General features: G+C 34.9%; 1 protein-coding gene across 1 annotated transcript; it reads left to right on the plus strand.

Annotated features, from left to right (window-relative positions):
- Window positions 1–1,243: 1,243 nt before the first annotated feature.
- Window positions 1,244–17,371, plus strand: LOC134258327 (nucleic acid dioxygenase ALKBH1-like; the record flags this gene model as incomplete). Its single annotated transcript, XM_062740853.1, has 4 exons — window positions 1,244–1,518; window positions 14,214–14,310; window positions 14,702–14,864; window positions 17,290–17,371. Coding segments are annotated over exons 1-4 (486 nt in total), but the record flags the coding sequence as incomplete, so codon positions are not given.
- Window positions 17,372–17,688: the final 317 nt, after the last annotated feature.

The raw sequence follows: 17,688 nt of genomic DNA on the forward strand, positions 1-17,688 counted from the left end.
TTCAAATCATGATCCATGGGGGTAGAGCAAGGCCACAATAGTTATTACAAGGGGAGAAGCTGGTGAAGAACAGCATGACCAAAGTGACTCAGGTGAGCGTTGTGGCCCATGGCCTCTTGTTTTCTATATATTCCCATGTGATCCCCTATTGTGGCCCCATCCAAACACTGGATGTATAATTTATATGCATTTTTAAAGAAAAATTAGAATCTCCGTACGCTATAACTTAGAAGTGTTCTGGTCATGTGATTCCGGAAAAGATTTTTTGAATGATCCCATCTTATATTTTCCTAAAATTCTTGAATTCCCTTGGAATTGTGCTTGATCATGAATAGCTAGCTTTATAATTACCAATGTTGCTTTTGCATGTTTTGCTTGAAATTGGATTGATGATTCTTGAGAAGTAGAAAATGTAAAAAAAAAAAAAAAAATTAAAGATGGATAAGCAGACCAATGGAACAAGGATTCTTGCATGATTCACAAAGCTGAAAAGTTAGCTGACCAGTAGATAGAATGTTCTATCGTTAAAATAATATTGTCCTACGGACCCGGTTTAACGATAGAATTCGTTCCGTGTATTCGTAATGTAGCAGAAAGAAACACGGGCGATAACTCGCATAGTGCATTTACTAGGAACAATCTAGAGAGTTCCGAATGTAAACATGGCAGGTAATTTGAATCTAGAGAAAAACGTTGAGAAAATTAATTGGATTTTCGTATTTCTATGGATTATTTTTTGGGATAAAAGGCATAAGCAATCTCAAGAAGGTTTGTTTTGATTATTTTGGTAGTTATTCCCAGTGCAAATCATTTTATATTCTTCAAAATCGTTTCGGAGCGGATCCGCTCCGATTTGCTACATTGCAAGTATATGGGACGTATTCTAACTGTGGTGATGGCCTGTACCGAGACACAGTTAGATTATTCTAACTAGCTGACCAGGTGAGCTAAAAAGACATAACTTTGTTTTCAACAGATTGATACAAGATCAGACAGGTAATCAATGAGAGAGCATTTGTTTTCGCATAAGCGTTGCAACTCTCCCAGTTTCTGTCATCAATCCAATTAAAAAAAAATATTTTATATAGTTTCAGGATATATGTAAGCATTTTCTGTAATTAGTGAAACCATGCATTAACAATTAACTCGTACCAGAATTTTTTTTTACCTAAAATCCAAGTGACAATGTTAAACAACTTAGCAGTTTCTAAAACTCATTTCTTTAAATAATAAGTGGATCAAATCACTTACTTGGGGTTAGGGTTGAATTAATTAACAATTAAAACCTATACGAAATATATTATACTCGAGTTGTCAATAATCCGATAACCCCATCACGTTGCATCATAACATCATTTGTAAAATTATTTAAAAATGGACTTGTACGGAGATGATACTGAACCTGTAGACGGTGGTGAAGATTTATTCAAACCAGAATATAAAAGATACAAGAGAAAGGACAGGAAACTCGATCTGAGTGACGTCATTGACTTGACGAAGCAGACAAATATGGACAAGGTATCCATAATCCTTCTGATGCAATGCTAACTAGTGCTAATTGTAACGGGGACCGTTACAGATGTTCCCCAAACGCTCCCCAACTCCATTTTGGTGCCATATTCCCTGTTATCTCTATTAAATAAGAAATACTTTATGGAATTTAGACTTCATCAAGGTCTTCCAAGAAAAATACAAAATATATTTTTAAAAAAAGGCATTGCACGCGTGTTCATGTGCGTAACGACCATATTATCTTGTCTACACTATCTAAAATTTTAATAATATCAAAGCATTTAATCCAAAAGTATTAAAAAATGCACTCATTCGAGTGTATTTTTTATTTTACTCATTTCACGTGCACGCACGTGCAAGTTCTAAATCCCATCCTGTTTGGTTGAAAAACAAGAGAGTTATAGCCATTTGAAGTTTCAGCCAATCAGATTGCAGCACACGTGCATGCGCGTGATTTCATGAATATTTTCTATATCATATTTTAGGATATCGTGCATGCGCGTGATTTCATGTAATGCATAACTATGTTTTAAATTTCAAAGCATTTCGTCAAAAAACAAAGGAGATATTGCCATTTAAAGTTTTAGCCAATCAGATTACAGCACGCGCGCATGCGCTTGCTTTTATTAAAATTTTAATATATCATGCTGTAGATCTTCATAATGTAGGACCATGTTCAAAATTTCAAAAGATTATGACAAGAAACAAGAAAGATATTGAGACTTTAGTTTCAGCCAATCAGAGCAAAGCGCACGTGCATGCGCGTGAGATCTTGCTATTTTGACCATGCCATCTTGTCTATACTACTAATGTATCCTTACATTATGAGTTTCAAAGCATTTTATCAAAAAATAGAAAAGTTCCGACTATATCTATTATATTGGTTATTTCAAGTGTTGCACGTGCGCGCTCTTGCAAGCACGTGCGCGCAAAATGACCTTGATTCCGCAAATCTGCATAACATGTCTACTTACCCTAAAAAGGTTTTACCTACCTAGGACGAACAGTTTACAAGATCATTCCCGGACAAAAAAGTACCCAGGAAGAAGAAGAAGAAAAATAATAATAACTAGTGCTAATTGTAACGGGAACCGTTACAGATGTTCCCCAAACGCTCCCCAACTCCCTTTTGGTGCCATATTCTCTGTAAGCTTCATTAAATAAGACAAATTCTGGTAATTTAGACTTTAACAAAATTAACCCAGAAGGATACCAATCATATTCAAATTTTAGCATTGCACCCGTGCGCATGTGAATGCATGTGCGTTATGACCATATCATCTTGTCTACACTATCTATATATTTAAATATACTATATATCAAAGCTTTCAGTCCAAAAGTATTAAAAATCATTCATTTAAATGTATTTTTAATTTCACTCGTTCCAAATGCACGTACGTGCGTGCACGTGCATGATGACCATACCTTCTTGTAGGAGTTCCTTATATTTATCTATGTTCTGAATCCCATCCTGTTTGGTTGAAAAACAAGAAAGTTATAGCCATTTCAAGTTTCAGCCAATCAGATTGCAGCAAACGTGCATGTTCGTGATTTCATGAATTTTTTTGTAAATCATATTGCAGGATATCATAATGTCAAACTATGTTTTAAATTTCAAAGCATTTCGTCAAAAAACAAAGGGGATGTAGCCATTTAAAGTTTCAGCCAATCAGAATGCAGCACACGTACATGCGCGTGATTTCTTTCTTTTTTCTGTACATCATATTGCAGGGTATTCCAAAGTATGGCTATGTTTTAAATTTCAAAGCATTACATCAAAAAACAAAGAAGATATAGCCTTTTAAAGTTTCAGCCAATCAGATTGCAGCACACGTGCATGCACGTGATTTCTTGAAATTTTTTTGATATAATATTGTAAATTATCCTATTTCATTACTATGTTTAAAATTTCAAAGCATTTCGTCAAAAAACAAGAGATATTGAGATTTTTGTTTCAGCCAATCAGAGCGAAGCTCACGTGCACGCGCGTGAGTTCGAGCCAATTTGACAGTGTCATGATATTAACACTATTAATATATCTTTATGTAATGAGTTTCAAAGCATTTCATCAAAAAATGTAAAAGTTATGGCCATAATAAGTATATTGGTCATTTCACTCACTTCACGCGCACGCACGCGCAGGCGTATGCGCGCAAAATGACCTTCGTTCCGCACACCTACACTACACACCCATTAACCCTAAAAAGGTTTTAACTTAGTTTGGTGAACAGTTTCTGAGAACACTTCTGGACAAAAAAGTACCGGAGAAGAAATAAGAAGAAAAAAGAATAATAACTAAAAAGAACATAATAATAATAACTAGTGCTAATTGTAACGGGAACCGTTACAGATGTTCCCCAAACGCTCCCCCAACTTCATTTTGGTGCCTCATTCCCTCTAAGCTTCATCAAATAAACTAAACTCTATGCATCTTAAACTTAAATAACGTTTTTCCTAATTTAAAAGTATACCAAGTATATAGCAAATTTTTGCATTGCACGTGCGCACACTTGCATGCATATGTGGAATAACCATATCATTGCATCCACACTATTAATTTATTCTAATGTACTTCATATCAAGGCATTTAATCAAAAAGTATTTGAAAATACGCTAAATCAAGTGCATTTGTAATTATACGCATTGCACGTGTACGCACGTGCATGCATGTGTATGATGACCATACCTTCTTGTAGGGGTCCATTAAGACTATCTATGTTCTAAATCCCATCCTGTTTGGCTGAAAACCAAGGGAGTTATAGCCATTTAAAGTTTTAGCCAATCAGATTGCAGCGCCCAAGCATGCGCGTGATTTCATGAAAATTATTTTATATCATATCGTAGGATATTTTAATGCATGACTATGTTTTAAATTTCAAAGTATTTCGTCAAAAAACGAATAAGATATTGAGATTTTTGTTTCAGCCAATAAGAGCGAAGCGCACGTGCATGCGCGTGAGTTCATGATAATTTGACCATGTCCTCTTGTCTATAATATTAATATATTCTTATATTCTGAGTTTCAACACATTTCATCAAAAATAGAAAAGTTACGGCTATATCAATTATATTGGTCATTTTACATGTTGCACGTGTGCGCTCTTGCAAGCACGTGCGCGCAAAATGACCTTGATTCCGCAAATCTACATAATATGTCTACTTACCCTAAAAAGGTTTTACCTACATCAGATGAACAGTTTACAAGATCATTCGCGGACAAATAAGTACCCAGGAAGAAGAAAAATAATAATAAGAAACAGAGTAAAAACAATATGTTCCCCAACTTCGTTTGGGGAACATAACTAGTGCTAATTGTAACGGGAACCGTTACAGATGTTCCCCAAACGCTCCCCAACTCCCTTTTGGTGCCATATTCCCTGTAAGCTTCATTAAATAAGACAAACTCGGTGCATTTTTGACTTTAACAACGTTTTCCCAAAAGGATACCAATTATATTCAAATTTTTGCATTGCACCCCAGCGCATGTGAATGCATGTGAGTTATGACCATATCATCTTGTCTACACTATCTATATATTTTAATATACTATATATTAAAGCATTCCGTAAAAAAAGTAATAAAAATCACTCATTCAAGTGTATTTTTAATTATACTCGTTCTAAATGCACGCACGTGCGTGCACGTGCATGATGACCATACCTTCTTGTAGGAGTCCCTAGCATCGATCTATGTTCTAAATCACATCCGGTTCGGTTGAAAAACAAGGGAATTATAGCCATTTCAAGTTTCAGCCAATCAGATTGCAGCACACGTGCATGTGCGAGATTTCATGATTTTTTTTCTATACCATATTGTAGGGTATCCTAATGCATGACTATATTTTAAATTTCAAAGAATTTCGTCAAAAAACAAAGGATATATAGCCATTTAAAGTTTCAGCCAATCAGATTGCAGCACGCGCACATGCGCATGCTTTCATGAAAATTCTTTTATATCATGCTGTAGATCTTCATAATGTAGGACCATGTTCAAAATTTCAAAGGATTATGACAAGAAACAAGAAAGATATTGAGACTTTAGTTTCAGCCAATCAGAGCGAAGCGCACGTGCATGCGCGTGATATCTTGCTATTTTGACCATGCTATCTTGTCTATACTTCTAATGTATCCTTACATTATGAGTTTCAAAAAATTTCATCAAAAAATAGAAAAGTTACGGCAATATTCATTATATTGGTCATTTCACGTGTTGCACGTGCACGCTCTTCCAAGCACGTGCGCGCAAAATGACCTTGATTCCGCAAATCTACATAACATGTCTACTGACCCTAAAAAGGTTTTACCTACATCGGACGAACAGTTTACAAGATCACTCCCGGACAAAAAAGTACCCAGGAAGAAGAAGAAGAAAAATAATAATAATAAGAAACAGAGTAAAAACAATATGTTCCCCAACTTCGTTTGGGGAACATAATAACTAGTGCTAATTGTAACGGGGACCGTTACGGATGTTCCCCAAACGCTCCCCAAATCCCTTTCTGTGCCTAATTCCTGTAAGATATTTTCAAAAATATGATCAGTATCGAAGGATTTCATCAAAGAATTATAAAAGCTACAATGATATAAAATATATGTCAATTAACGCATTGTATGCGCAGGCACGTGCATGTACATGCAAGATGATCATGCCATGTTGTCCATACAATTAACATATCTATATATCGTGAAAATAAATGAAAAAAAATTTTTACAATATACATTTCAATGTTTTTTTTAAATATTGGCCATTTTGCGTATTTCGTGCGTGCACGTGCATGAATGCATGTTCGTGCATTCAATTTTATAGTAACATTATGTAGGAATCCATTATACCTAGTCATATTATAAATTTTATCCCGTTTCGTTGAAAACTAAGAAAGTTATAGACATTTAAATTTTCAGCCAATCAGATTGCAGCACACGTGCATGCGTATGCTTTTCATGATAATTCTTATATACCATGCAGTAGATCTTTATAATGTCTAGCCATGTTCAAAATTTCAAAGGATTTTGTCGAAAAATAAGAAAGATATTGAGACTTTAGTTTCAGCCAATCAGAGCGAAGCGCACGTGCATGCGCGTGAGATCTTGCTATTTTGACCATGTCCTCTAGTCTATGCTTCTTATATATTCTAATATTATAAGTTTCAAAACATTTCATCAAAAATTTAAATAGTTACGTTTATATCCATTATATTGGACATTTCCGGTGTTGCACGTGCGCGCTCTTGCAAACACACGTGCATGCACATGCTTTCATGATAATTCTTTTATATCAGGCTGTAGATCTCCCTGATGTATGACTATGTTCAAAATTTCAGAGGATTTTATCGAAAAACAAGAAAGATATTGAGACTTTAGTTTTAGCCAATCAGAATGAAGCGCACGTGCATGCGCGTGAGATCTTGCTATTTTGACCATGTCATCTTGTCTATGCTACTAATATATCCTTATATTATGAGTTTCAAAGCATTTCATCAAAAATTAAAAAAGTTACGGCTATATTCATTATATTGGTCATTTCACGTGTTGCACGTGCACGCTCTTGCAAGCACGTGCGCGCAAAATGACCTTGATTCCGCAAATCTACATAACATGTCTACTTACTCTAAAAAGGTTTTACCTACATCGGACGAACAGTTTACAAGATCATTCCCGGACAAAAAAGTACCCAGGAAGAAGAAGAAAAATAATAATAATAATAATAACTAGTGCTAATTGTAACGGGAACCGTTACAGATGTTCCCCAAACGCTCCCCAACTTCATTTTGGTGCCTCATTCCCTCTAAGCTTCATCATATAAACTAAACTCTATGCATCTTAAACTTAAACAACGTTTTATCTAAAGTATACCAAGTATATAGCAAATTTTTGCATTGCACGTGCGCACACTTGCACGGAATGACCATATCATTGTATCTACACCATTAATTTATTTTAATGTACTTAATATCAAGGTATTTAAACAAAAAATATTCGAAAATACACTAAATCAAATGCGTTGGTAATTATACGTATTGCACGTGCACGCACATGCATGCATGTGCATGATGACCACACCCTCTTGTAGGGGTCCATTAAGACTACCTATATTATAAATTCCATCCTGTTTAGCTGGAAACCAAGTGAGTTATTGCCATTTAAAGTTTTAGCCAATCAGATTGCAGCGCACGTGCATGCGCGTGATTTCATGAAAATTATTTTATATCATACCATAGGATATCTTAATGCATGACTATGTTTTAAATTTCAAAGTATTTCGTCAAACAAGAGGCCCCTGGGCCTTATAGGTCACCTGAGCATTATTCAACAACTTCCCAGTGACTGAATTTGATCCATGTTTTAAGCCAGATGCTATAGCATTTACAATTTGGTCATCATAACTATACACTTAGCAGTTCCTTAGTTTGGTTACTTTATACCCATAGGCAGGGTAGGGGAACAAAAAATGCATTTCAACTAATCAGTAATATTCAGCAATAATCAGTAGTGCCGCTACCACACATGAACCCTTGACTCTTAGGCCTAGATCCACACATTGCACTATTTTTGGAAAGGCATACTTGCTTCTCAAAAATATTTGATTAATACCAAGGAGCACATTTCAAACAATTCATTCATTTTCAGTACATAAGTACAGCCTCCCCCCCCGCGCCCACTATGGTACAACTGACCCTGGGGCCTTGAAATTTACAATTCTTGAAGATTAGGGATTGCTCATAACTATATAGGTAATTCATCTGCTTAAAACCTAGGAGAAAAGAAGAAAATATTCAAAAATTTAATGTTTTTTCACTATACATGTATAATCAATACAGCGCCCTAACACCAGAATCCCTAACCCTGGGGCCATAAAATTCACAATTTTGGCAGAGGCACTTTTGCTGATCATAACTATGTACTTAGTTAGTTTATTTAATACCCAGGAGTAAAGAAGAAGATTTTCAAAGAATTCATGTATTTCCTCTATATAATCAATAGAGCCCCACCCTGACACCAGAAACCCTGACCCTGGGGCCTTAAATTCACAATTTTGGTAGTGGCACTCTTGCTCATCATAACTATGTACTTAGTTAGTTTATATAAAACCTAGGAGCAGAGAACAAGATTTTCAAAGAATTCATGTATTTTCACTTTATAATCAATAGAGCCACGCCCTAAAACCAGAACCCCTGACCCTGGGGCCATAAAATTCACAATTTTGGTAGAGGCACTCTTGCTCATCTATGTACTTAGTTAAATTATATAAAATCTAGGAGCAGAGAAGAAGATTTTCAAAGAATTCATGTATTTTCACTACATAATCAATACAGCCCCGCCCTAACACCAGAACCCCTGACCCTGGGGCCATAAAATTCACAATTTTGGTAGAGGCACTCTTGCTCATCATAACTATGTACTTAGTTAGTTTATTTAATACCCAGGAGTAAAGAAGAAGATTTTCAAAGAATCATGTATTTCCTCTATATAATCAATAGAGCCCCGATACACCAGAACCCCTGACCCTGGGGCCATAAAATTCAAAATTTTGGTAGAGGCACACTTGCTCATCATAACTATGTACTTAGTTAGTTTATTTAATACCCAGGAGCAGAGAAGAAGATTTTCAAAGAATTTGCATTTTCACTATATACTTTTTAGCCCCGCCCTAGTACAAGACTACCCCTGACCCCAGGGCCATGAATTTCACAATTTTGGTAAAGGACTCAATGCTGATTACAATCATGCAAACAGTTTGACTGCTTGATGTCCAGGAGTAAAGAAGAAGATTTTTGAAGGTTGCATTAATTTTAGTGGTTTTGGCCCCACCCCTCAGGCCCCAGGGGGGCAGGGATCATGAAATTCACAATTTTTGTTCCCCTTCACCCATAGATGCTTTGTGCCAAATTTGGTTGAAATTGGTTCAGTGGTTGCAGAGAAGAAGCTGAAAATGTTCAAAAGTTTACGACCGATTGACGACGAACGACGTACGACGAACGACGACGGACAAAAACAGATAGCAATAGGTCACCTGAGTGACTCAGGTGACCTAAAAACGAATAAGATATTGAGATTTTTGTTTACAGCCAATCAGAGCGAAGCGCACGTGCATGCGCGTGAATTCATGATAATTTGACATGACCTCTTGTCTATAATACTAATATATTCTTATATTCTGAGTTTCAGCACATTTCATCAAAAAATAGAAAAGTTACGGCTATATCAATTATATTGGTCATTTTACATGTTGCACGTGCACGCTCTTGCAAGCACGTGCGCGCAAAATGACCTTGATTCCGCAAATCTACATAACATGTCTACTTACCCTAAAAAGGTTTTACCTACATCAGATGAACAGTTTACAAGATCATTCGCGGACAAATAAGTACCCAGGAAGAAGAAAAATAATAATAAGAAACAGAGTGAAAACAATATGTTCCCCAACTTCGTTTGGGGAACATAACTAGTGCTAATTGTAACGGGGACCGTTACAGATGTTCCCCAAACGCTCCCCAACTCCCTTTTGGTGCCATATTCCCTGTTATCTCTATTAAATAAGAAATACTTTATGGAATTTAGACTTAATCAAGGTCTTCCAAGAAAAATACAACATATATTTAAAAAAATAGGCATTGCACGCGTTTTCATGTGCGTAACGACCATATTATCTTGTCTACACTATCTAAAATTTTAATAATATCAAAGCATTTAATCCAAAAGTATTAAAAATGCACTCATTCGAGTGTATTTTTTATTTTACTCATTTCACGTGCACGCACGTGCAAGCACGTGCATAATGACTTCACCTTCTTGTAGGAGTCCCTTATATTTATCCAAGTTCTAAATCCCATCCTGTTTGGTTGAAAAACAAGAGAGTTATAGCCATTTGAAGTTTCAGCCAATCAGATTGCAGCACACATGCATGCGCGTGATTTCATGAATATTTTCTATAATATATTTTAGGATATCGTAATGCATGACTATGTTTTAAATTTCAAAGCATTTCGTCAAAAAACAAAGGAGATATAACCATTTAAAGTTTTAGCCAATCAGATTAAAGCACGCGCGCATGCGCATGCTTTATTAAAATTTTAATATATCATGCTGTAGATTTTCATAATGTAGGACCATGTTCAAAATTTCAAAAGATTATGACAAGAAACAAGAAAGATATTGAGACTTTAGTTTCAGCCAATCAGAGCGAAGCGCACGTGCATGCGCGTGAGATCTTGCTATTTTGACCATGCCATCTTGTCTATACTACCAATGTATCCTTACATTATGAGTTTCAAAGCATTTTATCAAAAAATAGAAAAGTTCCGACTATATCTATTATATTGGTTATTTCAAGTGTTGCACGTGCGCGCTCTTGCAAGCACGTGCGCGCAAAATGACCTTGATTCCGCAAATCTGCATAACATGTCTACTTACCCTAAAAAGGTTTTACCTACCTCGGACGAACAGTTTACAAGATCATTCCCGGACAAAAAAGTACCCAGGAAGAAGAAGAAGAAGAAAAATAATAATAACTAGAGCAAAGCTCGTTGCAAAGCAACGAGTAGGTCTTCCGTCCTGTTTGACCGGAAGTAGTTTTCATTTTTAACGAATATGAGAAATAACGTCCCAAAATTGGTTGCATCCTCAAAATCTATTTTAATTAATGAAAAAATAAGCCATTTTTTGCTACTTCCGGTTTGACCGGAAGTGACGACGACGGACGGAAAATTTATTTTTATGTTCCTAGTGACATAAGATACCCAAAAACTTGTCAAGAATGACCAAAATACGCGTTTTCCGACTACTTCCGGTTTGGCCGGAAGTGACATCATCAGACGTATTTTGACGACGCCCGTAGATTGAGCTTGACATTTTGAACAACTTTGCTTCTTTGATGTATTACAAATTCTCAATACTTTTTGAGATATAAAAGAAAAACTTATGGCCCCTCCAGTCCCTTAATTTTAGGGGCCAGCCCTTTTTTCTAGATATCATTTAAAAGATCTTGAAATTCTACACTTCTTTTGTTCTATATGTTATAACAAAATATTTCAAAGTAAAAAGATATCATAGAAAAGGATTTAAAAATTTTGAAATTCGAGATAGGACAATTTTCGGGCCATAGCGAGCGCCGACACGCGGCACTTCCGATAAAAATGAAATTCATTTTGCACATCTATAGACTTAGGACTATCATACCTGAAATTTTCACGTTTCTATCTTAAGCCAGTTTTGAGAACGTTCGCGGACAACCTGACCCTTCAAAAATCATAAAATCGACAATATTTCCGGACCGGAAGTGACGTCATCAAAACGGAAAAAAATGAATCAAGTTCAAGTAATGTTACATGAGTCCTGAAAGTTTCATGGAAATCCATCAAGCCGTTTTCGAGAAATCGCGTGCACAAAATCGGTAAGAAAAAAAAGAATAATAATAGGTAAGAAAAAAAGTGAAAAAGAAACCGAAGAATAACAAGAAGGTCTTCCGCTGAAGACGGAAGACCTTAATAATAATAAGAAACAGAGTAAAAACAATATGTTCCCCAACTTCGTTTGGGGAACATAATAACTAGTGCTTATTGTAACGGGGACCGTTACAGATGTTCCCCAAACGCTCCCCAACTCTCTTTTTGTGCCATATTACCTATAAGCTTCATTTAATAAGACAAACTCTATGTATTTGAGACTTTAACAACATTTACCCTGAAGTGTACGAAGTTCATTCAAATTTTAGCATTGCATGCGTGCGCATGCAAATGCCTGTGCGTAATGACCATATCATTTTGTCTTCACAATCCATATATTTTAATATACTAAAAATTAAAGTATCTAATCCAAAAGTAATAAAAATACGCACATTCAAGTGTTTTTTTGATTTTGTTCATTTCACGTGCACGCACGTGCATACATGAGCACGGTGACCATACCTTCTTGTAGAAGTCCATTACATCTATCTATGTTCTAAATCCCACCCCATATGGTTGAAAACCAAGGGCGTTATACCTGTTAAAAGTTTCAGCCAATCAGATTGCAGCACACGTACACGCATGTGTATGCATGTGCATGGTGATCATACCTTTCTTGTAGTAGTCCATTATATCTATCTATGTTTCAAATCCCATCCTGTTTCGTTGGAAACCAAGGGAGTTATAGCTGTTAAAAGTTTCAGCCAATCAGATTGCAGCGCACGTACATGCACATGTATCCATGTGCATGGTGACCATACCTTCTTGTAGTAGTTCATAATATCTATCTATGTTTCAAATCCCATCCTCTTTGATTGAAAACCAAATGAGTTATAGCTATTTAAAGTTTAAGCCAATCAGATTGCAGTGCACGTGCATGCACGTGTTTTCATGATAATTGCTATACATCATATTGTTGGCTATCCTAATGCATGGCTATGTTCAAAATTTCAAAGCATTTCGTCAAAAAACAAAAAAGATATTGAGATTTTTGTTTCAGCCAATCAGAGTGCAGCGCACGTGCATGCGCGTGAGATCTTGCTATTTTGATCATGTCGCCATGTCTTTACTACTAATATATCCTCACATTATGAGTTTCAAAGCAATTCATCAAAAAATAGAAAAGTTGAGGCTATATCTATTATATTGGTCATTTCACGTGTTGCACGTGCGCGCTCTTGCAAGCACGTGCGTGCAAAATGACCTTGATTCCGCAAATCTACATAACATGTCTACTTACCCTAAAAAGGTTTTACCTACATCGGACGAACAGTTTACAAGATCATTCCCGGACAAAAAAGTACCCAGGAAGAAGAAGAAGAAAAATAATAATAATAATAATAATAATAATAAGAAACAGAGTAAAAACAATATGTTCCCCAACTTCGTTTGGGGAACATAATAATAATAAGAAACAGAGTAAAAACAATATGTTCCCCAACTTCGTTTGGGGAACATAATGATAAGAAACAGAGTAAAAACAATATGTTCCCCAACTTCGTTTGGGGAACATAATAAGCAAAAAACATCCAGATTTACACTTGACAGTGCCATTGACCCGTGTGAATAAAAAAGAATTACAAAGTTTGACATATAAATATATTTCAGAAAATATATGCATTAATAAATATTTCAAGAGAGATTCTTTTTTTCTGACTTTCACATTTACAAAGGTGATTTCCCTTTGTGTGTGGGTCAATCCAAATCGGTGTAACCCAGTTTTCTCTCTGTTATACAGATCTTTACCTAAGAATTGAAATAGCTGGGGATAATAAAAAAGCAGGGATCTGGGGTTCCTCATGAAAAGGGTTGAGGGGAAATAACAAATTACATTATAGGCAGGAAAATAAACTGGATGCATTCTTGGTTCTAACTGTCTTGGTGTCAAAAGAGTTAAAGACGCAAATCAATTGAAATCAATTTGGATCCATATTCATAAAGCATATTCAGAAAATTATGTAATTATGATTATCTGGCTCTTGATATTTATTTCCCCAACAACACTAATCTGTTTTCGAATTCTAAATTTTCAGAATTCTCTTTGAATAATTTATGCTAGCTTTATAAATATGAAATTCATTAATATACTTTACTAAATTGACAATTTTATTTAATAATTTGGGGAAAAAATAGTAATATATTATTTTTAAACACCTTCCTCCTTTATTTAAAGCGTAAATGTTGAGACTATTAAATGTACATTAATCCTCAGAATTCATAGACTTTGACTAAGGATAATATCTGTTAATATTTTCTTTAGGTGGAAGAAATAGAACTACAGGCTTCTCAGCATCCTGCAGTGAGGGGGTTAAAACCTCTGGAGGAATGGAAAAGTTATTCATTCAAAGGTTTTCCTGGTAAATTTAAAACAATATGATAAAGCAATTTGTAAATGTGTTAAGAAAAAACTATGAAATAAAACATACGTTATTAAAATTAAATACATTTGAAATTTTCTACATGTGAATCTTCCAACACTTTATTCTAAAATTTATTTTCTAGCATTTTCAAGGTATCATTTTGTATATATTTTATTTATTTGTTACCATATAAATGTACCGTGAAATTGTTTGATCTGATACTCTTGTGTAATATGTTTCACCAATTCTGACCAGGTATCCAATCTTCCATTTGACTATTATCTATGATTTTAGGACAGTGCAATATGACTCCATTCCAGTGCAAATTTTGTCTACCTTTATATGTCTGATGACACAGGTTTTACTGTTTATTGTAATTTTATTAAAGGGTTCATCTTTATAAAGAATCCCTTTGAGGATGGACAACAAAGATACTGGATAGAGAGATGTGTCCTGGATTATCCCAACAAACCAAGCAAAACCATCTTAGATAACTTGGTAGACATGAGTGGTATTGATAACATTTGGACCTACAGCCAGAATAAGCCTAAGTATTAAGAAATTTTAAAACAGTCTACTGTGAATGTATTATTATGTATTATTATTTAGCATATTAATTGATTATTTCATCACTGAAATAAATCATTTGAATCAGTATAAAAAAAAATGAAGATTATCAGTACTTTTAGTATTTCAAATAAAATGTTGTTTTCATTGCTGAAATATACTGTAAAATATTTTCTTTTTTATCAGTTTTTCTTTGCTATTTTTACCTTAAAGCCGCTTCATCCGAAACAGGCACAAATTATCTTAAACAATAAAAGTATGTCATTACATAGATAATATATAAAAATTAATTATAAGATTGATTTAATAGTTTATTACAACAATCCTTACATGGAAAACATAGACCAAAAACCTTGTTGACAAACAGCAGTTCCTGACGGGAAGTTAAGATCTGTTTTGAAGTCACCTTTGAAAAAAATACCGGGGTACTTTTATCGGTTATATCTAATCATGAAGAGAATTCAAACCCGAGTATTTTTTTTTTTCCATTAGTAGAATCCTAAGTCATGATATATCTTTTAAAAATTAAGTAATTAAATGAATATAATCCAAAGTAATTTTTAGCTCACCTGAGCCGAAGGCTCAAGTGAGCTTTTCTGATCACATTTTGTCCGGCGTCCATCCGTCTGTTAACTTTTCACATTTTCGACTTCTTCTCAAGAACCAATGGGCCAATGTTAACCAAACTTGGTACAAAGCATCCTTAGGTGAAGGGGAGTTCAAATTGTTAAAATAAAGGGCCAAGTCTTTTTACAAGGGGAGATAATCAAGAAAAGACAAAAAAAGGGTGGGGTCACTAAAAAAGCTTCTTCTCAAGAACCACTGGGCCAGGAAAGCTGAAACTTATATGGAAGCATCCTTGGGTAGTGTAGATATTAAATTGTTAAAATCATGACCCCCGGGGGTAGGGCGGGGCTACAATAGGGAATCCAAGTTTTACATAGAAATATATAGAACAAATCTTTAAAAATCTTCTTCTCAAGAACCACTGGGCCAGGAAAGCTGAAACTTATGTGGAAGCATCCTTGGGTAGTGTAGATATTAAATTATTAGAATCATGACCCCCGGGGGTAGGGCGGGGCCACAATAGGGAATCCAAGTTTTACATAGAAATATATAGAACAAATCTTTAAAAATCTTCTTCTCAAGAACCACTGGGCCAGGAAAGCTGAAACTTATGTGGAAGTATCCTTAGGTAGTGTAGATATTAAATTATTAAAATCATGACCCCCGGGGGTAGGGCGGGGCTACAATAGGGAATCCAAGTTTTACATAGAAATATATAGAACAAATCTTTAAAAATCTTCTTCTCAAGAACCACTAGGCAAGGAAAGCTGAAACTTATGTGGAAGCATCTTTGGGTAGTATAGATATTAAATTGTTAAAATCATGACCCCCCGGGGGTAGGGCGGGGCCACAATAGGGAATCCAAGTTTTACATAGAAATATATAGAACAATTCTTTAAAAATCTTCTTCTCAAGAACCACTGGGCCAGGAAAGCTGAAACTTATGTGGAAGCATCCTTGGGTAGTGTAGATATTAAATTATTAAAATCATGACCCCCGGGGGTAGGGTGGGGCCACAATAAGGAATCCAAGTTTTACATAGAAATATATAGAACAAATCTTTAAAAATCTTCTTCTCAAGAACCACTGGGCCAGGAAAGCTGAAATTTATGTGGAAGCATCCTTGGGTAGTGTAGATTCTAAAGTTTTAAAATCATAAAAGGGAAGGGGGTAGTGGGGCATGATAGATATAGCAAGAGGGGGAATCTGGTAAAGAACTGCATCACCCAAGTTACTCAGGTGAGCGATGTGGCCCATGGGCCTCTTGTCATATCAATATGCATATTTACAGAATAAAGGAAAATCAGATATTTTTAAAGATTTTTTAAAAAGGGAGTTTAGTTACGAGGGCTAGAATCTTTGTTGTGGAAAAAATGCTTGGGTTTGTTCTTCATGAGTTAAACATGTAAGCGATAAATTTAATTTTTCGAAGGTGATTTCACGCAATGTAAACAAAGGATTATTTTTTGTGTGACCTAACAAAAATTATTTTTTTAACTTTTTGATATCTTTAAAAAGAGAAAGACTTTTGGGATATTATTTGACAAAAGTTGAAATAATTTATGGACAATTATTTTTCAAGAAGAAAAACGAATATCTTTTTTTTGCGATTAGAATCGGACCAAGCGGCTTTAAGCGAAATAACTTGTGAATGTATATGTATATGTATATATTATTGTTTGATTCATGCTTTTATTTCTGTTTTCAAGTTCAATTTGAGAGGAGTTGCAATAATGAATATTGGCACCACAGAAAATTTTCCTAGTTAGAGACATTATATTTCACAAACATTTCTAGGTTCTTCTAGTTTGTCTTTTAGCTTACTGTAAGATTTCATTTTAGCTCAGACATAACTGGAAAAGACAGTCTCATCATGAAACTTAGATGGGCAACTATGGGATACAATTATGAATGGAATTCTAGAGTAAGATACTGTATAAGTGGAAATTTTAGTGAGATACAAATTTAGCAATTTGTTCTTAAAAATTGGTACTGTATTTTATTTTCAGTGAGATGTAATTTTAGCAATTTTAAATTCATCCTCACTAGAGAAGCTATAACAAATACCATGCAATTAAATTTTAGCGTTATTCAATTTTTAGCGATCTCGGTACCCTTGCTTATAATGCCAAAATTAAATCTTTGCTAAAAATTCTGCTTATCAATATCAAATGGATGTTTTACTTTAGTAAAGATTCTTTGCCAAAAATAAAACTGATGTTCAAACAGAATAAGATTATT

This window comes from Saccostrea cucullata, unplaced genomic scaffold (assembly GCF_032062105.1).
Source record: "Saccostrea cucullata isolate Sc308-1 unplaced genomic scaffold, CSIRO_AGI_Scuc_v1 ctg13366, whole genome shotgun sequence".
Taxonomy (NCBI): domain Eukaryota; kingdom Metazoa; phylum Mollusca; class Bivalvia; order Ostreida; family Ostreidae; genus Saccostrea; species Saccostrea cuccullata.